General features: G+C 46.2%; 9 protein-coding genes across 9 annotated transcripts; 7 read left to right on the top strand and 2 right to left on the bottom strand.

Moving 5' to 3' along the window:
- Positions 1–703: 703 nt before the first annotated feature.
- On the bottom strand, positions 704–3,025 carry EDB93DRAFT_299932 (amidase signature domain-containing protein). The gene is made up of 7 exons (XM_041456019.1): positions 2,749–3,025; positions 1,862–2,690; positions 1,738–1,810; positions 1,602–1,689; positions 1,487–1,548; positions 1,077–1,435; positions 704–1,022 (listed from the first exon to the last, which is right to left on the bottom strand). The coding sequence occupies exons 1-7, from the start codon at positions 2,778–2,780 to the stop codon at positions 747–749; spliced, it is 1,719 nt and encodes a 572-aa protein (XP_041308697.1). The 5' UTR covers positions 2,781–3,025; the 3' UTR covers positions 704–746.
- Positions 3,026–4,374: 1,349 nt separating this feature from the next.
- Positions 4,375–5,258, top strand: EDB93DRAFT_1240048 (uncharacterized protein; the record flags this gene model as incomplete). Its single annotated transcript, XM_041451708.1, has 3 exons — positions 4,375–4,785; positions 4,849–4,981; positions 5,038–5,258. The coding sequence occupies 3 exons, from the start codon at positions 4,375–4,377 to the stop codon at positions 5,256–5,258; spliced, it is 765 nt and encodes a 254-aa protein (XP_041308696.1).
- A 2,597-nt stretch (positions 5,259–7,855) lies between these two features.
- EDB93DRAFT_1275926 (uncharacterized protein) lies at positions 7,856–11,276 on the top strand (the record flags this gene model as incomplete). The annotated part of the gene is made up of 10 exons (XM_041454403.1): positions 7,856–8,285; positions 8,349–8,616; positions 8,672–8,689; positions 8,740–8,818; positions 8,871–9,001; positions 9,054–9,078; positions 9,130–9,224; positions 9,275–9,404; positions 9,463–9,501; positions 9,551–11,276. The coding sequence occupies 10 exons, from the start codon at positions 7,856–7,858 to the stop codon at positions 10,964–10,966; spliced, it is 2,631 nt and encodes an 876-aa protein (XP_041308695.1). The 3' UTR covers positions 10,967–11,276.
- Positions 11,277–12,306: 1,030 nt separating this feature from the next.
- EDB93DRAFT_1139585 (uncharacterized protein) lies at positions 12,307–13,192 on the top strand. The gene is made up of 5 exons (XM_041449247.1): positions 12,307–12,473; positions 12,585–12,648; positions 12,700–12,797; positions 12,853–12,932; positions 12,984–13,192. The coding sequence occupies exons 1-5, from the start codon at positions 12,327–12,329 to the stop codon at positions 12,997–12,999; spliced, it is 405 nt and encodes a 134-aa protein (XP_041308694.1). The 5' UTR covers positions 12,307–12,326; the 3' UTR covers positions 13,000–13,192.
- Positions 13,193–13,608: 416 nt separating this feature from the next.
- On the bottom strand, positions 13,609–14,804 carry EDB93DRAFT_298316 (uncharacterized protein). The gene has a single exon (XM_041456016.1). The coding sequence runs from the start codon at positions 14,567–14,569 to the stop codon at positions 13,769–13,771; it is 801 nt and encodes a 266-aa protein (XP_041308693.1). The 5' UTR covers positions 14,570–14,804; the 3' UTR covers positions 13,609–13,768.
- A 321-nt stretch (positions 14,805–15,125) lies between these two features.
- Positions 15,126–16,678, top strand: EDB93DRAFT_1103132 (uncharacterized protein; the record flags this gene model as incomplete). Its single annotated transcript, XM_041447276.1, has 12 exons — positions 15,126–15,157; positions 15,215–15,249; positions 15,300–15,476; positions 15,564–15,631; positions 15,773–15,780; positions 15,825–15,895; positions 16,018–16,161; positions 16,214–16,229; positions 16,278–16,320; positions 16,350–16,394; positions 16,437–16,474; positions 16,531–16,678. 12 exons carry the CDS (start codon positions 15,126–15,128, stop codon positions 16,676–16,678), a joined length of 825 nt encoding a protein of 274 aa, XP_041308692.1.
- A 775-nt stretch (positions 16,679–17,453) lies between these two features.
- EDB93DRAFT_298883 (uncharacterized protein) lies at positions 17,454–19,230 on the top strand. The gene is made up of 13 exons (XM_041456018.1): positions 17,454–17,504; positions 17,558–17,592; positions 17,642–17,808; positions 17,910–17,971; positions 18,021–18,118; positions 18,173–18,252; positions 18,303–18,310; positions 18,374–18,514; positions 18,567–18,582; positions 18,642–18,684; positions 18,741–18,749; positions 18,802–18,839; positions 18,896–19,230. The coding sequence occupies exons 3-13, from the start codon at positions 17,744–17,746 to the stop codon at positions 19,047–19,049; spliced, it is 714 nt and encodes a 237-aa protein (XP_041308691.1). The 5' UTR covers positions 17,454–17,504; positions 17,558–17,592; positions 17,642–17,743; the 3' UTR covers positions 19,050–19,230.
- An 885-nt stretch (positions 19,231–20,115) lies between these two features.
- EDB93DRAFT_1139514 (uncharacterized protein) lies at positions 20,116–20,972 on the top strand. The gene is made up of 4 exons (XM_041449245.1): positions 20,116–20,274; positions 20,328–20,395; positions 20,444–20,706; positions 20,757–20,972. Exons 1-3 carry the CDS (start codon positions 20,131–20,133, stop codon positions 20,625–20,627), a joined length of 396 nt encoding a protein of 131 aa, XP_041308690.1. The 5' UTR covers positions 20,116–20,130; the 3' UTR covers positions 20,628–20,706; positions 20,757–20,972.
- EDB93DRAFT_1139509 (uncharacterized protein) lies at positions 20,829–21,423 on the top strand. The gene is made up of 5 exons (XM_041449244.1): positions 20,829–20,972; positions 21,023–21,038; positions 21,093–21,135; positions 21,189–21,197; positions 21,254–21,423. The coding sequence occupies exons 1-5, from the start codon at positions 20,852–20,854 to the stop codon at positions 21,326–21,328; spliced, it is 264 nt and encodes an 87-aa protein (XP_041308689.1). The 5' UTR covers positions 20,829–20,851; the 3' UTR covers positions 21,329–21,423.
- Positions 21,424–22,102: the final 679 nt, after the last annotated feature.

Raw genomic sequence — 22,102 nt, 5'->3', positions numbered from 1 at the left:
GCAGTCAATAGTTCACGGACCTGAGCGGTGTGCGTGCGTGCCAATGAAATCTATGAATGTCCATCTGAAGCTTCTTTGAAATGATATCCTCGTTCACAAGAATAGAAAGGCACGCCTCGCTGATTTCGGTCTCTCTGCCCCCTTTCCTGGAAGCATAAGACAGGCGTTGTTGCCTACCCAATGCCTCATGCGCTACGTAGCATATGGCACTAGAATACTGGATATTCGATGATGAAACCAGACTTCATCTAAAAGAGCGATGTGTACTCCTTCACAGGGATCATGCTGCAGATGTGACTCGGATATGGATTATCCGCACTAAACCCGCTCATCTTCTTGCAGGGCGAGGTTCTATACCATCCCCAGATACGAAACCATGCTTCACCATGTATTAAAAGAAGTAAGGCCCAAAAGCCGTCTATATCTCTGATCACTAGCCGGGATTTCAATTCTGAGGAGTTGGTTAGAAGATACGGAGCGTCAGCTCTGCCAGGATTTGTAAAAGCACGGGCTGGAATTCGGTCATCAATTGATGCCGCTTCCTGTGCATTTGTCAGTCATTTGCAGCTATCAAGTCTCCTATCACACGCACAATATAAATTATGTAAAGTACGGAAAATGGACGCCCTGAATCATTATAACAAGGTTCTAGCAATATGACGACTACAGGGACGTGAAGCAGGAACATTTGATAACAAACAAAGATAGTGTACAAGTTTACCGCATAGATTTAACGATGGGTCACCCTAAAATTCCCGGGGAACGAACTTGCGACCACATGCCTCGAGAGCGTCTTCAACGACCTTCATCCCCTGCAAGACTTTCTCTTCCTCAAAACGCTTTCCAACGACCTGCACGCCAAGGGGCAGTCCGTGCATTTTATCCGCGTCGTAAACAGAGTACGCTCCCTTAGAAATCAATCCCATGTTCTTGTATTCGGAACTCTTCATGAAATCCTTCGGTAGCGCGTCCGACTGGCGGTCAACAAAAGATACCGGGAGAACGCCAGCAACATAGTCCAACTATTCGCCATTAAGCCAACGATGATAACACGATGACTAAAATGAAAAGCTTACGATATTGAAAATCATCATGTAGGAAGCAGACACCAGGGTCGCCTTCTCTGCGGTTCCAGTAGGGATAGCGGGCAATGCATATGGAACCGTCAGGACAAAGTCGAATCTTTCATCTTCCCATGCTTGGTTCCACTTTTCTCTGTACTCGTCTCGGGAGACGACGAGCACGCGTTCCTCGGCTGGGGATTTGAGGTGGACCGTCTCGAGCATTGATGCCCAGACCTCATCACCAGTTGTTTTACGCGTTATCATCGCCAGGAACTTCTTGATCCAAAGGGGCATCCCCAATAAAGATTTGATAGCAACCATCACGGGGTCAAGTTTCTCGTCCTTGCGCACGGGATTAAAGAAACCAGCCCCTAAGAAGAGTTCAGCATATGTGGCTCACAGCGCAATAGAAAGACGCTCACCCCCATCTCCAAAACATAACTGGAGTCCGACATTTAGACCTTCTGGGATGCTAGGGGGTGAACTGGGTGATGCTATTGATCAGCAAAATTCAAGATTAGAGCGGTTTGGACGCACAAATCAACTACTTCATGGCCTTGCTTCTCCAATGCATCACAGACCCATTCCAAAGCACGACGACAAGCAGGAGAGGGAGAAACAATGCCTATGCATATGAGGAACGAATGTAAAAAGCAGCGTAAAAAGGGCTAACCATCTTCCCAAACGACTCCAAACTTTAGCTTCGTCTCTCGAAGGTTTACGGGTCGCCAGGGTAATGGAACACACTGCAGCAATCATCAGGTCAGGCGGACGCTTAACACGAGAACTCGACGAACCGTATGATCATACTCCCATGGCCTCATCTCCACGACACGCTTCCAAAACTCTTCAAGATCTTCCAGTCTTCGAGACATCGGAGCGGATATAGTAGCCACCGACTCTAGTCCAGGTATGGGGGAAAGCGTGCCCTGGCACGGAAAACGTCCAATCGAAGACCTCATAGCATATATTCCACAAAAATGGGCAGGCAATCTTATGCTGCCACCAAGATCTGTGCCGACTTCTATAACGCTCCCTCTGCATGCAAGAAGTGCGCCCCCACCACCCGTCGAAGCGCCACTGGAGTAATTCTGGTTATACGGATTACTCGTTCGCCCAAAAAGGTCTGATGATGTTTCTAGTCCGAGAAGACCAGGAGGTACGGTAGTCTTCACGTGAGTAATCGCCCCTGCATCATGAAGAAGTCGGACTATCGCTGCCGACGATGAAACGGGATGATTAACTTTAGAGGAATAGCCCACGGTGGTGTCGTAGCCTTCGATATCGATACAGTCTTTGATACTGATGGGAACACCAGAAAGGGGTTTCGGGCGTTGGTCGGGAATGTCTGTGCAGTCTGAACCGGATGGAGAAGGTGGAAGTTTGGGGTTTAGAGCTTCTTGAATCATGACTCCGGCTAGGCAATTGGTGGATTTTTGTGCTGAGATTGCTTTCTTTCCGTAAGCATTCAGAATGCTCGCCGTTGATAGTGATCCTGCGTTATGGCGCTGGACTAGTTCGCTTAGGGGCAATTCAAGCACCTTATTATCGGACTCTGTGCATGGCTCGAAGAACGACGAGGGTAAACTATCCAATGACCTCTGTCGTTCCTCTTGTTTGGCGGCGCTGAGAGATGAGATTCACGGGTAAGTGTGTAAACACAGGGGAATAGCTGGATACACACCAGTCAAGTCGATGTTGGGACTGGAAGAACATGTCGAGGAAGAGATTGGGGCCCAAAGCCGGTTATGCCAATCGTACAAGACTCTGCTCCATTATAAGCTTTCGGCAGGTCTAATTGATTCATGTTTTTGGGCTGCTCGCGACCGGAAGGCAGGATACCAGATCTCAGGATGCCATAATTAAAAAAAATTCAATGGAGATATCGAAACATGCTCGGTCAGATATATTGAAGGTTTGATCACCTGTCAGACTGAATGTTCTCTGACAGGCAGGCCCAAAGAAGAGGTCGAATCGTATCTTCCAGAACGTAGCAAAATTTGGAATTAGAACAGCCTCCAGTTGCACTGGTCTGCGGAGAAAACGCGAAGGCTATCAAGTACGGGGCACCGTGTCGCTGGCATTTTTGGTCACGACACGACGCTGTTTCGACTACGAAACGCGCGTGATTGGCAAAATATGCTCAGTCCGAATTAGATAGACCGGTGATCGGAATCAGCAGCTCTCAAAAGAGCCAAGATCAGGTCCTAAATGTTGTCCCTCATGAATACATAGCCACCTCGGTAACGCCACAGACTTTGAGCGCTTTGAGCCGCAGCTTGGATTAGTTTCAGGACCCCGGCTGGGCTTGCTTCTATGCGAAAGTCGGATATTGCTTTTGTCGATTCTAAAAACAGAATCGACGAAGGCCGGAGTGCGGAAGAATGTTTTACCATACTGCTACCGCCCTAGGTAATACTTCAAATGCTAACGTTTCGTTTTCTTCCGCGTGTCACTGAAGAAGCATTTTAGAAAAAATCAGCACACTAAAGAAGAGCAAATACTAGTGTATATTAGTCAACCGAATAAACATCCTGGTGGACCGAGTGCTAGCGCAAATATGTAATCAAGGTCGCAAGTCGTAATGCCACTAAGGCCGTGACAGCCATGATGAGGTGCTTGCAGTTCTGCTCAGTCACTCATCCGCGGCAAAAATGAACGGCAGGGCACAAGCCGCAGCGCCGCTGTCATGGTGTGCGATGCGCATTCATAGTTCAATGCGCGAGTGACCGCCACGTCATGTGCTGTACCGTCACTAATATTTTCCTAGATTGCGTCTCAATCTCATGTTCATTTCAGTTGAGTGCACACCTGGCAAGCTGATAATTTTCAGCATAGAAGTTATACCCTCGCCCTGATCATGTTCAATGGCCGAATTAATGATCGCCTCGGTAGTTTCCAGCAACCACCTCCGGAGTCATCAATTTCGTGCCCGTGTAAGATGCCTAGATGTAAAAAAACGCTGAACGAACGAGTAGTCGCCACGTTGTTCATGAATGAGAAGCTGAAGCTTACCATTTTCGTGCCGAAGAACTTCTACAATGTTGTATTTAATTTGGGTGGTAGGCAATTTGATACCGTTTTATCCGCCAGCATGCCACCTTTGTCGGCGATCATGGTCATATCAAGGGGCTGTTCCAATGACTTGAAATGCCGGCCTCTGCGGGTCGAGGCAGCGGTCATAGTATTGTCATGAACTTGGTGTGGAAGCACTGAACACTGTTTCAAACACGTCAACAAACTACAACAAACGCGCCACTCTTGGACCGTCTCATCATTCGCCACGGCAACGTCCAACAAGATGCTGAGCATGCAAAGTTCTAGTCCCATCTTCCAGACTCCCTCTACTCCTGGACGTTCATCTTATTACTCTGCAAGGAGTCACCAACCGCTTGCTTCGTCACCCCTGGCTTCTCCAAAATCATCGCCGGTAGCTGCCGCACAAGCAAGACGACAAGCCCAATATAAAGCTCGCGTAACCAGTTCATCCAGAAGTGCGGCCACTAAGCTCCCATGCACGCTTTCTGGTAGCCAGACTCCAGAAAACCCTCAAAAAACATTTTTACGTGATCGTTTTAAAGCGCGATGTCTAGAGCGCGCCCAGAAACAACGACATGATAAAGTTGAAAAACAAAGGACGAGTAGCAGCAGTGACGTGTTTTTTGATTCTGAGATGGACTGCGATGAGGATGAAGACGATGAATTTGTTATGCAAGACGAGGTAAGTGACTTTCCTGATAGGGGGGAGTTTGACGACGCTCATTAACGGACGCTCGTCTCTCAGCTCTTTCGGAGAATCATTGCCAATACTGCGCAAAAGCAAAAGCATTCCTATCGACTTTCTTATTCTTACGATGTGGGATCTTCGCTCGACCCAGACATGGAGGATGTAAACCGGTGGGAAAGTGAATTGCAACGTCAGTTTCTCCTATTCTGAACGGTATCAAATGGGTTCAAGTTGGATGTGCTCCAGAAATGCCCCCTGACAGTTATAGTGTGACGCCGGAGGATCTAGAGCAAGAGGAAATCGAGGCTTATGCCGCGGAATATGCAAGTTTGCAAGAATTGTCGGATTTGGGCGTTAGCATCGATGACTTTTCTGCGTGGAGTGATATAGATGATACTCCACCGTCATCGCAAATGACGGACAAGGCAGGACGACCGTCAGAGGATCTGGATATGGATGTGTCCTAACTGAAGTCGCGTGTTCTCTGTTTCTGTGTTATGGACTGACGTATCGTTATCTATTGTTACCAGCTGTACATTATTAGCAAAGTGGAATCGGGTGACCGTGGCATAGCCACGTCAGTAGTACTAGGCTGATCTTATCTTATCAAAACGTACCAAATACCACTACTCCACACCTAGAGGTCCTCGGATCCGAGGTCATGCATCCTCATTCTAAGTAGTGCAGGTCCAGTTCCTGGTATCATTCAAGGAACGGGTGATTCAGGGTACACGCCAAGGTTTGTTACCTGCGGGGCACCTATCAAAGTCACAAAGTTCTCTTCGTAAAGCATTTGTTACACACGTTATAACATTGATGAGCAACTCGGAACCGGACCGTTTAGAAGCTGAAGATACTGCCAAGCTAGATCTCACTCCTAAACGAACACCAAGGAAGGGCACAATGCACTCTGATTCAAGGGTTTCGGAGGCCGCGGTATTCAAGAAATGTATAGGTTAAATGGTCACTCGTGCTGCAGTTGTCTTCAATGATTCTGCATCAACGCTAAGGTGAGGTCGCCAACTTCAACTTGAAGTTGTCAATGAACTTTGAGCGAGGTGCCTCCGCGGAAACTCGTCCACCAACTTACCGCGTGTCCGTGAACGCCGGACAACACTCGACGATTCTTGTGAGATAGACCAACGGACTTACGCCAGGGCAGATAAGAGTCGTAATACGCGAAGCGGGGAAGATGTGCTTCGTCGGCGTTGATGTGATTAATATTGCCGTATCTGAATAAGAATACTGATAGGATTGTTGGGAATATATACATCTGCGACATTCACGGCGAACATTGAGAAATTTGACACTCACTGTAACGTACACAGGAGGCCCCTGGAGAAGTTGATACATTGTAAGTCGGACATACGATTAGAACTCCCCAAGCACGTGTTAGGGGGTCGGTGCATCCCACTCTTGCACAGACAGGGGCGTCATGCTCACTAGTACTACTAGCTGTCAATTGACCACAAGCTGCATCTGCGGCCATACCTAGATGTAGAATTAGATCACCTACGCAGGGCTGTTATCTCGGATCAATGCAAGCGAAAGTAAAGCGAGAGGGCGCTAGTAGAATCTGAAAGGAATCATCTTGCTCTCTCCATAACAACGTGCAAAATTACCCACGAATCTGTCAAGGAGCGAGGCCCAATTGGATATAGAGAGATACAAATACCATAACTATCAATTGGAGCACAAGTTCAGTCGCTTCCCAAATCACTCATCTTTTTTTAAAGGAAAAAACAATATGCAGACTCACCAGGGTATCGATGTGAAGAAGCTGTCAAATTTTACTATCTATCAAATTTTGAGGATTTGTAGGTCCTTCGTGGGCGTAGAAGTTTGGCCTGAACGAGTCAAACACGTTCCAGATAAGACGAATGGCTTCCTTCGGTAACGTCTGCCTAGTAGTATCAGTAAGACAGACCAGCATCAAACATATTTGATCAAATTACAAGCGTCAAACTTGTCCTTGAGATGCAGCGAGTGTCCGACAAGGAGGACCATATCCATTACCTGTACAATTAAACATTAGCGAAATATAAATTGTCCGAGTCATGTACGTGGACGCACCAAATGATCAACAGCTTTTTACCTCGCTCCAATAGCAGTGACCTCGAAACTATGGTACTGGTCACTTGGGCGGGACATATTGTAGTGTCATGGTCGAACCGAGCGAAGTTTGCAGACGACACAGCCACCCTGCCTCTCTCCTCAAATTCTTCAACACTGCCACCAAAAGATTTGCAGCTCAGTTTTTCCTGCGATCATGGTACAATAATATTGCTCGAGCATTACCGTATTACAGGTCAGGTTGAGCCAGGTTCAAGCAAGCTCAGATTTTGCTGCTCGCGCAATTCATTTTCAGTCGCCTTCGCAGGATTCGCAGAACCTGCTTCTGTCAGCGCCCTTGCTAGTCGCTGCGCTTGGTTTGATCTTTTTGGCACTCGATGAAACACTTATAGTTGTCTGTTTCCAAGCAGTATCGAATACGAACAGATGCTGGGATCGCAAGTACTAGTTTCCTTGCTACCGTTGGCATGGTCTGTCACTTTCTCTTGCGACCAGGATCGTCAGTCAGGTTTGTGCAATGATTTTCTCTGGCCTTCGCCTACGCTTCTTAAAGCTTAATATTGCACTGTGGACCCAAGAAGTCGCGAACGGGATCACCTTTGGGACATGGAATGCCCTCGACATGTTGCGCCATTCTGAAGAGTTGCCAAATCTGGGCAGCGACCGACCTAAAATGGGGTATGCAATGACATTAGATGGTGAAAGCCAAGCTTCTTTCATCACATTTTATTGGGTTTTCAGCATTCCAACCTCGAAGTCCCGTGCGTCATATGTTGAAAAATGAATATAAACTTTGCAAGTTCATTTTTCCTCGTTTCTTCCTTCCCCCCCCCCCCATCATCACACCGCTACTCTTAACGATTTTAACACAACTCCTCCATCCTATTCGTATTGCAATCGTTACAGTTCACCGGCGTTCACCTTACCTAAAAGCTTGCCCTTCGCTTGCTTCCTTTCTGTCCCGCGAACTCACTTGCCCTGATCCTCCAGTATGAGCCTTTCTTGCTCTTCGCCACCGCAATCTGCCGTTCTGGCTTTCCCAGCTTCTCCTACCTTCGATAACAAACAATTTCAGCATCTTGAACATAGCACCTCAGCCGGTACTACCTGTGACACTGTACCGAACACTCCGATCTCTTCTCGTCAAGCGCCACCCACACCGCCGGATTCAGATTCGTCGCCGCTCAATAATACCCTCACTAGCACTACATCATTTTCTTCATCTCAGCCCAACCTTTCTCTCTCTCCGTCTCAAAAATTTATCATTGCCAGTCCCAAGTCCAATAGTTCTTTGCATTCTAATACTATCTCTATGTCTACAAACCACGCTGTCACTAGACCAAGTAATCCGTCTCTCAAGCTACAGGACAATGGTACGGCACCGTCTTATAGTCTTCCTACTGCAGTTTCATCCAATTCTCGTGAGATTTTATTTTATCAACTATGATCTCCCCGACTTATCCACATTGCGTATCGGGTTGCAGCCTCGTATAGCACCTCCTGTCCTACAGGCTTGCAATTTCCATATGACCACATGTTTCCTGACTCAAGCGACTCACAGTTGTCGTTGAGTCCCGAGACGCCTTCCCAGCGCCTCCCAAGTGCGTCTCGCGCATCACACCGTACCCCAAATGTGTATATCAATGGACTGCCTCCTCATTTTCCGGAGCAGGAGCTCTTTGCTCTCACTCGCCCATTTGGCGAGGTGAAGAGTGTGAGGTCATTTACTAGGCATGTGAGCGAGAAACCAACGTATGTCCGGTTTTCCCATGGCACAAAATTCCAAAACTCACGTTCTGGTAAACAGAGGGTATGGTTTCGTCTTGTAGGTGGATATGTATTTTGTGCGATCGTCCACCTCACATTCTTGCAAAGGTTCAGCGACGTCGATTCGGCAGAAAAATGTATCGAAGGTCTTCGTAAATATCGCAATCTGCATCCATCGTTCTCAAAGGTCAATTTATTGTTCTTGTATGCACCCGTATTCTTAAAAATCTCCGGTACAGCAAGTCCATCGTATACCTGGCACGGTGTACGCCCAGCAAAGCCCTTCTCAGATAGAGCAAGATGAAGATTCTTTCAAGGCGCGAATGGAAAAGCTGAAGGATGGCTTATCCACCAACCTATACATCGAGGGGTAAGGATCGCCTCGATACGAGCTCGAGCTGATACTGACCATCTCTTTTCAGACTTCCGCTCTCGATTGACGAAGAGGTATATAAAGCTGATGTTCACGTATCCAACGTTATTTACATGCGAACACAGAGCCTTGCTTCTTTGGTGCACCCTTACACCATCAAGAGCAGCCGCTTCTTTAAAACAAAGCTCAGCGAACCTCCTCGCATAATAGCTTTCGTTCGGTCAGTTTTTTCACAAAATTGAAGTTCTACAATTGATTCACCCGGTATAGACTCGAGACTCGTGCAGCTGCAGAGGATACCATTGAACGCCTGCATGGTCGAATGGTCCGTGGATGGAATGACCCCGGATGCAGGATTTCCGTCCGTTTTGCTGACAGTGCTGAACAACGGGAGCTAAGGGTCGGTCCGCTGATTGAGACGCATCTTGCTTTAAACTGATCCACGTGTCTCGTGTTAGCGATCAGAGAGAATATCCAAGAATGGGGACCAGTCTCCAGTCCGTTTGACAATCGCTCAAGCTGCTCTACTCAACCTTCGTGGCCAAGAGCTTCAGGCCCACGCTCGCAAGATCCCGCTTAAATCGTGCCCGTGACATCCCCATCATTGGGCAACCTCGTGACGAGATTTCCCTATCGAGTATTCATCACTCCTATCCGAACCTGAATCTAGCCTCCGTGTCAGCAGGGAACATTCCCGTATCTACGTCGTTGCCAGGGCATCTTGGTTATCCGTACGACAGTTCTCCGTTGACTAGGCACCAGGACCCTCAACCGAATCCCTACACCGATGACCTTCTGCATTCACTGCAACACAATCTGAATCTAACTCACGCTTACTCGGGGTCGACACTTGATCAAGAGCATGATGCTCAGCGCGCCCATCTTCAAGCCCTCGCAAATGCAACGCTGTATACGGCTAGCGTCCAGCCGTCTGCACAGCAGCCTCGCAGCCAGATACAGGCGAGGAACGGCTTCACTCCCGCCGAGGAGCTCATCCTTCAGGCTCACGCGAGGATACGCGAGCAACAGTACCAGCAGCTGCAGACCCAACAGCAATTTGTGCACTCACATGATTCCGCTCTTCCTCGGCGCGCCTCTTCATCTGGACGATTAGAATCCGGAAGTAAACTCAATGCGAACGCGCAAGTATTCCACGCCCCGGAACAGGTTGGCGCTTATCCGCTCACTGGTCGAGCCCTAAGTGGGCCGAACCGGCCGAAGTTCTTGGGCGACGCTCTACCGCCAATCTCTGAAGACGACTTCCATGCTCTTGGCCAACATCAGCTGGAGTCCAGGTCACATTATGACCTCCCCACCCATTATCAGGACGAGCTGCATTTCCGGAGTGACGCTGGCAACGTCAGGATCCCGAAACCGCCTAGTCGTGCTATCGAAATTGTTGCACCACCCCAGCATGATTCCAAGCATTCTCCTTTGCAGTCGCACCATCGCTCTCAGTTCTCTTCGCGCTCGCACCTTTCTCTGCGGCAGCAAGCACAAGTCGCTAATCTCCCTCGTTCCCCTCTCGCGTCGAATTCATCCCAGCACAGTTATCAACACACGGACAGCCGCTCCAATAACCTAAACAGCACTATCGCTACGTCCGGTACCAACGATCAATCCGATAGTAATCCGCAGAATTATCTTCATTCGCCACAAATGTCCCTGCCTCGGTCAGATGATCAAGAAGATCATCGTCGCAGTTCTACTTCCGTGTCCTCAAAAGCATACGTTCCTATGCAGAAGTCACCGTCTTTGGTCAAACAACTATCATTCGAAAATGACATGAGGTCTCCTACTCTCGTATCTCCGGCGTTAACTTACTCGTCTCGTGCCTCATCTACTCTCAGTCCAGCTACTCCTTTCTTTGGATCATTCAACGGCAGCCCAGAGAATTTCGAGTACAGGCCAGACGATGGCGAGATGGTGGAGAACGTGAAGGTTGGATCAGGTACGCACTAGCTCGTCGTTCTCATCCAGTGACAGTTTCCGGTGTGTGTTATTCTCTCGTGTGACGATCATAGTACCCTTTAGCATGATGCAACATACAAGTTTTTTTATTTCCATATTCATTTGATGTTCCCGGATCAGTATATTTTGGTAACGCGGCCATTGCGCGCGAGTACGACTAGTTTTGTACCTACGCACTTCTTAGTATTTCTTGAGATACAGCAGATATGTCTATGTTCCTCGAGTCAGCGACCTAATCACGCGTGTAGTACTTATAGCTTGTCGTGACGGTATGCACATACGCGATATAAAACACTTTATTCCCCAACACGTATCGTGGTACCCCTCAAATTCTCAAATCACTTTGAGCCTGGGTCTATCGTCTTGCATAGGTCAGACCCCCATACATGCCACATAAATTCATGGCGTCCTCGTGGGATATCTCCGAGGTGTGGTCTACAAAAGTGAAAGTAAACTTGAAGTTGTAGATTATGATCATTCTATCTATTGACGTTCGGATGTTCAAATTCAAATCTGAAACATGCATGCACATGACATGTGCGTGTAACGTATACGCTGATGCGTGGCTACGGACACCATGTTACTAACAAAGTCGTATTCTAATTTTCCCACACATGTACACCATAACAATATCAATCATCTGCCCGTGAGAAAAGCATTGCACAGATTAGTCAAAAGAACGTACGTTTGAACGGGCATCGCGCGACGTCGATGGCAACTTTGATGGTAGCGTGCAAATAATCTGATAAATTCGAATTCACATTTCTGTACACAGCTGCGTAACTCGAAAAAGAGCCTACATTCCTGCGCGCAGCTGTTGAGTATTTTTATGGCCCTATACATATCGTATTTCCTACATCACACTGCGGACCGTGGCGGCAGTGAAAGGGCTACGACTGCGCGGGTGCCTTTTCGTAACATCCCATCATCCATGCGTTAGAATTATATTGAATTGAAAGCGGTCACGTGAGCTGAACCAACATTGAGTCTACCATACGGATATATTTTGTAATTGTGATAATGAGATTCTGCAAAAGATCGGAACGTTACCGGGCTACTCCATCGTTTCCTGAAACACTAGTAATATGTATATAATATTGTTGTAATAATGTGTCAGGCATTCCCAACACCCCACTTCCTACATTGCACCATCCGAGTCGCTTCATTGTGATGGATATCACTGAAAAACAGCAGTTGTGAGTGATACGCGCACGGTATCTTCATCTTGACATTACAATTTTACCAGGTTATTCCACTTGACCGCCAATCTCGTCGCAAATAGTACTGGGGATTTTTTATTTTTGCTCTCAGGATGATCACAGATATCATAGGTATTCTGGTATACGATCATATGGTGACCCTCCCAGAAGAAGTCGCGTTTATTTGGCGTCGTCCGAAAATACTGTCTTCAATGTTCTTCCTCGTCAATCGCTATCTTGCCCTGGTCGGCAATATCTTTGGCTTGTGCATCGATTTCTTGCCTGCCGTTTCAGATGAGGTTTGGTTTTTTCAATATCATCCACCCAGATATTATGGCGGGCTCACAATTCATTTCCGCAGAGGTTTCAACTCTACTTATTAAGATGTTGTCGTTCTTACCAAACGTTTTAGCTGCTCAAGATACATGCTAGTCAGAGAGCTGTTCCTTTTTCTTCAACAAATCATCGTTTGCCGTGAGTGAGGAAGTTGGTTCGCGAGAGATGCATGCCCTGATAGATTTTCAGTCACGTTGACTCTGCTCATTTATGCCCTGTACGATCGTAGCAGACGCTTGCTTAGTTGCATGATGATCATCGGTCTTGCTCTTATAGGAGGAGCGTCTGTACGTGTTCGCATATCCTTTCTCGTTCTAGACTGGATCGTGCTGATCTTTTCAGGCGGGTTCTTTCGGAAATAATTCAAATGTTGCGACTTACGTTCAAGGAAGTGATTGTCACAACACATTAACAGAAGAGACGTATGTCATTTCCTTCATCGGTATGCGTGCCTGCTCAAAAAATCGCGGCAGAGCCATCCGTCAGTGAATTCTCAGCCATGTCGCATGCGAGTTGATCATGCCATCACCTCATCCACTTGCAGGTTATGGGCTGGCTTGGATTGCAGTTTTTATCTACGAATTACTCATATTTGTCCTCACAGTCTTCAGGACTTGCAAGACTAGGGGATTTCTGCCGTTCGCTCGATCCAGCAGAAATATCTTTGATGTCATATTTCAAGATGGTATTTTGTTTCGTCGCACCTGTTACATAAATTCTGAAACAAGTAAATGCAGGTGCGATGTATTTCGCGTAAGATTGATGGTCGCACTGTGATTCGAGTGAAACTGATCTGCGTTTATTCAGAGCGATGGTATTGATTAATATACCCAACATCCTGACATACTACGTAAGTCAACAAAAGTGATTTTAATGGAGTCGCACGGCTCACACCATCATGGTTTAGTGTGGTTCAGTAAGCACACACCGCATCTTACGATCGCGTTGGCTATTTCCTGACAATTGATAAGGATATCACCAGAGGAAATCTAGCCACATTTACTAGTTGGTGAGTGATTGATGCGATGAACGATAAACACAGATCGATTTTGAACATGGACCCCAGCATGTCCGTCACTCTCATCTCTCGGCTAGTGCTTAACCTGCACAGATCTACGGATGATGGCATTTTATCCACCACCATCCGGGACGATAGCCTCGCCCTCGATGTCTTTACCACCAGACTCGACGTGCCGACTGTTACAGTGTTGACCTCATACTGATTATAGCTGATTGGATTCTGTTCACGATCGCAGAGTTAGCGTGTTGTAATTTTGCAGACGAGATGCAGAAGATTCCAAACTAATTGTTTTTTTGATCCTTGTTTATTGTCTGTTGGAGCGACGCCCTGTGTTAGACGATACATGTTGTATACCGTGTGTACGTTTTTTGTTGTCTTGGATGATGGGTCTCGTTCCATGGTCCTTGGTTGGAGCGCGGACATTGACACCAGCTGAAGGTGAAAAGGATAGTGGGTACAATGGGTGCGCTTCGGAGTCTCCGTTAACTTCTTTGCTGGTCCTTCTCCTTGGACGGAGTCACCGAACACCATTTCGGAGTCTTCGTGAACTATGTTCTTTGCTGGGCCTTCGCTATGGGCGGGGAACGTGGCACTGAACACCATTTCGAATCTTCTTGAAGTTGCGACGTACTTGAACAGGTGTGTTGAGCAAGCGGGTTCATCGAGTAAATGCTTCATATGGTGCGCTTTCGTGTGCAGTTCTGCGTGTAGGGTATTGGGTTGTCTGGTGTAGGCTGGACAAATGAATAAAAAGTAGTGTACTGATTCGTTGCTTTCCTCGCACTGTGAGCATGTTGCTGTTGCTGACTTCGTTATTCGACGTAGGTGTTTGGTGAGTGGTGCGTGACCCGTACGGAGATGGAACAACAGTGAATTACGTCGGCGTTGCAGTCGTTCGATGATGTCAGCGAAGTGATTTGATGGGTCTAATAATACCGTACGTAGCGGGGGGAGTTGATGATGATTTGACCTGCCTCCTGATGCAATTTGATGATCACCAAGAATACCTCGGGTATCGATTCCCAGTTGTTGAGGCATATATGGACTCGGACATCATAAGTAAGTAACCCATGGTAACAAGCATCATAAAACACGAGCGGAACTTACCGAAACACATGTCCGCCTCCGCCACTCTGGTCTATCCAAGAGTATGTGCAAAATACAACCGGTGGACTGTTAGCTGAACAAACGGCGTATCGCATCATCCGATTCCCGACCGCCGTATCTGTGCTAGTGCTGCACTGCATGTGCTTAGTACATAGCGCCCATCAGTATTACCGAAACAGTCGATTCTATACCCTTGGCCTTGGAGCCTGATCAATCGCCGTGCGGGCAATTATTCTTGCAAGACATAGCGCATTACCGTCTTGTCGATGGGATACTTAGCAGTGTAAGGGCTTGAGGGATCATTCGTGCACCAGCAATACACTGATTAGTATATGAAATAGCTTGGAACATCGCCCTCTGTACACAGCATCAATGATTATCTGCGGAGGAGTACGAAATACGCCAGCTATATAGTATAACACCAATATTAAATCGTGAGTTCCCATCAACTCTCAACACCCTTTCCTCTTATTATATCATCCTTCTAATGTATACTACTGACTTTGGAGCACAGCAGGTGTGAGTGATAAACGCATGGTGTATTGCTGATCCCGACCTAACATCACAATTTGCCAGGTTGGTGCACTTGTATACTCTTTTCATGGCAATCAGTATTGCGATTTTTTATCTTGATTCTCAGGACGATGACTGAATACTTTAGGTATCCTAATATACGATCACATGGCAACTCTCCCAGAAGAGATCGTGTTTATCTGGCGTTGTCCGAAAACGATGTCTGCAGTGTTGTTTCTAGCCAATCGCTATTTTGCCGTGCTCGTCAATATTTTTGACTTAGCTAGCAATTTCCTGACCGTTTCAACCAAGGTTCTGCATTCTTGTGCGTGTATTTGACTGGCAGGCTCACTTCATTTCCACAGAGGTTTCAGCTTTGCTTTTTGAATATCTACTATTGTACTCAACAAAGACTTAGCTGTTTGGATATCACGTTGGTTGTACAAGTGTTACGTGTTTCCCAACAATTCCTTATTTGCCGTGAGTTGAAAGTCTTTCGCGAGAATGACACTGAAGTTTCCAAAATTTCAGTCACATTGACTCTTCGCACTTATGCTCTCTATGGATGTAGTAAGCGCCTGCTTAAATGTATGGGAATCATCTACATTGCTCTTGGGGTAGGAGGGTTGGTACGTGCTCATGATTTAAATTTTGAAGTCTGCTAAAATTTTAGGCGGTATCTCTCGGATATGAGTCAAACAGTGTGGTCGACGGCGACTGCATTCCAACATACACAACAGAGACGTATGTCGTTCCATTCATCGTTCCGCACGCCTGCTCAAAAGTCCTGGCAGATCTATCCGTCAGTGCATTCTAAGTCACCGTCGGATGTCAATTGATGATGCCACGGAATTACCCAATCGCAGGTTATGGGATGGCATGGGTAGCAACATTTATCTACGAATTACTCATCTTTGTCCTCACAGTCTTCAGGACTTGGAAGATTAGGGGATTATCGCGGTTCTCCCTAATATCTAGGGGAGATATCCTTGATGTCATATTCCATGATGGTATTTTTTTCATCACACCGATAATTACAAATACTGAACTAACCGAGTGCAGGTGTGATGTACTTCGCGTGAGCTTGCGAAACGATGACTGGAGTTAATCTGATGCTTTCTCTTAGAGGGATGGTATTGGTCAATCTACCCAACATTCTGACGTACTTCGTAAGTCAATGAATGAAGTATTATTTCAGTCACGCTCAGACCATGATTTAGTGTGGTCCAGTGAGCACATACCCGTATGTTTTCACCAGGTTGAATGTTTACTGACTATTTACAAGGAAACCAGTATAGGCAGCCTTGGCCCATTTACTTCTTGGTAGGTGGTTGATGCGATAGACATTGAACGATCTTAAGCCTGAGTATGACCCCTAGCCTATCTGTCACTCTGATCTCTCGCATGATGCTTAACCTGCACGGATGTATTGACACTGGCATTTTATCTACCCCTACCGAGACCAGCTCCGACGTCCTCACCACCAGGGTCGACGTAGAGTCTGCGGTCTGCTCAGACCATTGGTAGGTTGGTATTGGATTGGAAACTCTCGGGAGTTAAAAGTTGTTCTTTTGGTCCTTTTCTTAAGAATAGCATGTTATGATAGTTTCATATCAATGTAGAAACGTATCATTTAGAGTATGTAGTGACCTGTTGCCATTCCGAAGCACACCTACATTATCATATCCTAGTTGTCGAAGAACCACTTACTTAATTAAGGTTTTATGTAAGCATTCCCATGTCCTGTCATTGTTTCGTCACGAGACTTGCTATCAAGTACGCACGTTTGCTTGTTGACATGATTCATGCAATCCTTTCAACTCGTCGACACACCACAAGTTCTCCACCTTATTGGACAGGTGACGAACCTAACCACAATGTGTCACACGTTCTACCCCCCTGCAAATCCTTGGAGTTCGAACCTACTTAATGTGCATTTGGTCACACCTCAGTAGGTCCCAGATGCATATGTTCACAAAATTATCATGACTTAAGGAAAACTTGACGAGGATTCTCCTGATGCAACTTATCAGGAGTATTTCTAGTTCTCTAATGTAGGTCTAGTTATAAAAGAGAGGCACTAGCAGGTGCGTTGTTTAACTTGTGGCTTCGGGGTCCTACTCAGGCGCCACTTGGTAGGAGCGATCCTAGCATAATATCATGTAAAGTGGATGTGGTCAGAACGTCGCCAAGGCTTTGAATAACGGCCCTATAAGTTCCTTGTGTCATCTCCTGCGACACTGGTAAGGCGTATATAACACTGTTCCAATAGTACGTCAGACTCTCGACACCCACTCGCTACTTGATTGCACCATCGCCTCACTGAAATGGATTTGACTGAAAAACAGCAGTTGTGAGTAATTATACGTGCATGAATCTCACGACCTTGACATTATAATTTACCAGGTTATTTCACTTGTACACTGTTCTCGTGGCAAACAGTATTGGGACTTTCCATCTTTGTTCTCAGGAGGATAACAAATATCACAGGTATTCTGATATACGATCATATGGTGACTCTCCCAGAAGAAATCGTGTTCATTTGGTGTCGTCCAAAGATACTGTCTTCAAAGTTCTTTCTCATCAATCGCTATGTTGCCCTGGTCGGCAATATGTTTGGCTTGTTTATCGATTTCTTGCCTGCCGTTTCAGATGAGGTTCGATAATTTCGTTATGCATCTACCAGGCTTAAAATTTAATTCTGCAGAGGTTTCAACCCTGCTTATTGGATATATTGTCATTCTTACCAAACGTTTAGCTGTTCTAGATACATGCTTATCAGAGAGTTGTCGCTTTTTCTTCAACAAATCATTGTTTCCTGTGAGTAAAACGTTAATCGCAATAAATGCATGCCTTGATATATTTTCAGTCACATTGACTCTGCGCGTTTATGCCCTGTACGGTCGTAGCAAGCGCCTGCTTAGTTGCATGATAATCATCGCTCTTGCTCTTATAGGAGGAGCGTCTGTACGTGTTTACATATCCTTTTTCATTCTAGACTAAATTATGCTGATCTTTTAGGCGGGTTCTTTTGGAGGTCATTCAAATACTACACCGTACATCCAAGGAAGTGATTGTCATAACACATTCAGTGCAAAGACGTATGTTATTCCCTTCATCGGTATGTGTGCATGCTCAAAAGTTGCGGTAGGGCTGCCCGTCAGTGAATTCTCAGTCATGTTGCATGCAGGTTGATGATGACTCTACCTTATCCACTTCCAGGTCATGGGCTGGCTTGGGTTGCAGTTTCTGTCTATGATCTACTCATCTTTGTCCTTACAGTCTTCAGGACTTACAAGACTAGAGGATTTCCGCGCTTAACTTCATATAGCAGAGATATCCTTGATATCATATTCCATGGTGGTATTTTCGTTTCTCGCACCTGTGATATAAATTCTGAACCAAGCAAATGCAGGTGCGATGTACTTCGCGTAAGATTGATAGTAAAACCGTAATTTGAGCCCAGTGAAACTGATTTGCGTTCATTCAGAGCGATGACATTGATTAATTTACCCAACATCCTGACATACTACGTAAGTCAACAAACGAGATTTTGATTGAGTCACACGCTCACACCATCATGGTTTAGTGTGGTTCAGTGAGCCACTGCAGCTTATAATCGTATTGGCTATTTCCTGACAGTTGATAAGGATATTACCAGAGCAAATCTAGCCACATTTACTAGTTGGTGAGTGATTGATGCCGATAAACACACACAGATCGATTTTGAACAAAATCTCCCAGCATGTCCGTCACTCTTATCTCTCGGCTGGTGCTTAACCTGCACAAATCCACGGATGATGGCATTTTATCCACTGCCATCCGGGCCAATGGCCGTACCCTCGATGTCTTTACCACCCTCGACATGCAATCCGCGCTCTCCTCTCACGATTTTTAGGCTGGTTCTGGTTGATTGGATTCTGTTCCTAGTTGTGCAATTTCTCTGCTTTTAGTTAGCGTGTTGTAATCTTACAGACAAAATGCAGAAGAATTCGATTTGATGATCACGATGAGCCCGTCTTAGTGCCGATTTACAGCTGACAATGAATGCGTTGAGGTTCGAGGCATATGGACTCGGGACTGTCATACCTGTGCGGCACCGTGCACTGCAGTGACAAGCGGAGTTGGAATAAAATACGAGCGGAACTTACCGAAGGACATGTTCGCCTCCCCATCACGAGTCTATCTGTCTATCCAAGAGTATGAGAGCTTGAGATTCTGAACAGAATTTGCTAGATGCAGCAGGTGGACGTAGCTGGAGAGATGGAAATGCCACCATCCCAAGTCTAGGTCCAACGTATTACCGAAACAGTCGATTTTACTCCCCTGGACTTTGATCGATCGCCATGGTGGCAGTTACCTCTAGGTCCGAGGCAGTAATCATTCCGCTAACCATATACTGGTTAGTAGAAGGACTAGCTTGGAACATTGGACGCCCTGAATGCACAGCACTCAAACGTGTATACGATACTTTCGACTCCCAAGTTCATCAGGGAAACATAGTTTGCTACAGAGTGCTTTATAGCACTCTGTAGCACTCTGTAACACCCTGCAATACTCTGTAGCGTAATACATCCCGTTGATAACGTTCCACCTGTTGCAGCTCTTGTTGGCTACATAGCTATTGATGGCACAGTGGATCATGATGGATGATCAATACTCGAGAACGGAGTGAGACACGCGGGCTGTACAGTATGATACCAGTATAAAACCATTCTGGTCAATCAGACTCAATCTCAAGTTTCTCGGACAATCCTTCCTCTTGTTATATCGCCTTTGTGATGTATGCTACTGACTTGGAAGTACAGCAGGTGTGAGTGATAAACGTATAGATTTATTGTGTATTGCTGATCCCGACCTAACATTACAATTTTCCAGGCTGAACTCGTACACCCTTTTCGTGGCAATCAGTACTGCGACCTTTATCTTGATTGTCCGGACGATAACTGAATGCTTTAGGTATCCTGATATACGACCATATGATGACCCTCCCAGAAGAAATTATGTTTATCTGGTGTCGTCCGAAAGCAATGTCTGCAGTGTTATTTCTCATCAATCGCTATGTTGCCGTCCTTGGCAATACCCTTGACCTAATTAACAATCTTCTACCCGTTTCGGCCAAGGTTCTGCATTCTTGTGTGTGTATTCGACCGACAGGCTCATTTCATCTCCACAGAGGTTTCAACCTTGCTTTTTGGATATCTGCTATTTTACTCAACAAAGACTTAGCTGTTCGAAATACCTGTGGGTCATATACGTCTTGCGTCTTTTCCAACAAATCTTTATTTGCAGTGAGTTGGAAGTCTATCGCGAAAAAGACACTGAAGTTCCCAAAATTTCAGTTATATTGACTCTTCGCACCTATGCTCTCTACGGCCGCAACAGACGCCTGCTTAAATGGATGATAATCATCGGCCTTGCTCTCATAGCAGGAGCATTGGTACGTGTTCGCAATTTAAATCGTAGAGTCTGCTGAACTTTTAGGCGGCAATTTTTGGCCATGATCCAAACAGTGCGGTCAATGCCGACTGCCTTGAAATGTATACAACAGCGACGTATGCCATTCCCTTCATCGTTCCGTACACCTGCTCAAAAGTCCTGGCAGATCTATCCGTCCGTGCATTCTAAGTCATATGTGGACGTAAATTGACGGTATTACTGAATCATCCAATCGCAGGTCACGGGACGGCATGGGTAGTAATGTTTATCTACGAATTACTCATCTTTGTCCTCACAGTCTTCAGGACTTGGATAAATAGGGGATTACCGCGGTTCTTCCCAATATCCAGAAGAGATATCCTTGATGTCATATTCTACGATGGTATTTTTTCTTCGCACCAGTATTGTAAACACTGAACCAACCGAGCGCAGGTGTGATGTACTTCGCGTAAGAGTGCTAGCAAAGCTATGATTCGATTGAATCTGATCCGCTTTCTGCTAGAGGGATGGCATTGGTCAATTTACCCAACATTCTGACATACTTTGTAAGTCAATGAATGGAGTATTAGTTCAGTCGCACGCTTACACCATGATTTAGTGTGGTCCAGTGAGCACATATTCGCCTGTTTTCACCGAGTTGACTATTTGCTGACGATTTGCAAGGAAATCATCAGAGGCAGCCTGAGCGCGTTTACTACTTGGTGGGTGGTTGATGCGATAGACACTGAACAATCCTGAGCCTGAGTATGACCCTCAGCATGTCTGTCACTCTGATCTCTCGCATGATGCTTAACCTGCACGCATGTATTGACACTGGCATTTTATCTACCCCTGCCGAGACCAGCTCCGACGTCCTTACCACCAGGGTCGATGTAGAGTTCGCGGTTTTCTTGGACCATTAGTGGGTTGGTAGTGGATTCTGTTTATGGATGCGAAGTGACGGAGACTCTCGTTGAAAATTAACGATTGTTCTTTTAGTCCACTTCTTGGATGCAACCTGGTATGCGAGATATTTACGTAGAAACCTCTCATCTAGAGTGTAGTGACCTGAAGCAGATTGGCTCCCAACAGGGTGGGAACACGAGTCCCTGAACACGTCAATTAGCATTAGTGTCTCCGACTGCTCGGTAGGCATGGTTCCTTGCCATTCTCAACTTGTCAAAGTTAAAGTTCAAACGTTCATTGCTCTCGCGTGTGCCTGTCATGCACTGTTCTGCCACGTTTGTGTCACTCCCTTCAACATCCATCGCCGAGCTAGCTGCTCCGAATTCTTCCCTCAATCCTCTGCGTGCTCTCACTTCCTACAGATGATACGAATCTCAGCGCTTGGCAACACCGACGGACGGACCTTGATTAGAGTCACCGCATCGCAAAGTTAAGGCAGCGCTTCCCCATACACCACTTTTTGGCTTCTTCATCCTCATGTGCCCGTGTCCCTCGTGTGCCACCCTCACCCATACAGAACTTGGGTAGCATCATCTCCTTGACAATGTTTTTGTCCTTTACGTATGT

This window comes from Suillus bovinus (genome assembly GCF_016758785.1).
Source record: "Suillus bovinus strain UH-Sbo-P2 chromosome Unknown EDB93scaffold_20, whole genome shotgun sequence".
NCBI classification, from domain to species: domain Eukaryota; kingdom Fungi; phylum Basidiomycota; class Agaricomycetes; order Boletales; family Suillaceae; genus Suillus; species Suillus bovinus.
The sequence above is the reverse complement of the archived record's forward strand: the minus strand, read 5'-3'. Positions and strand labels throughout refer to the sequence as shown.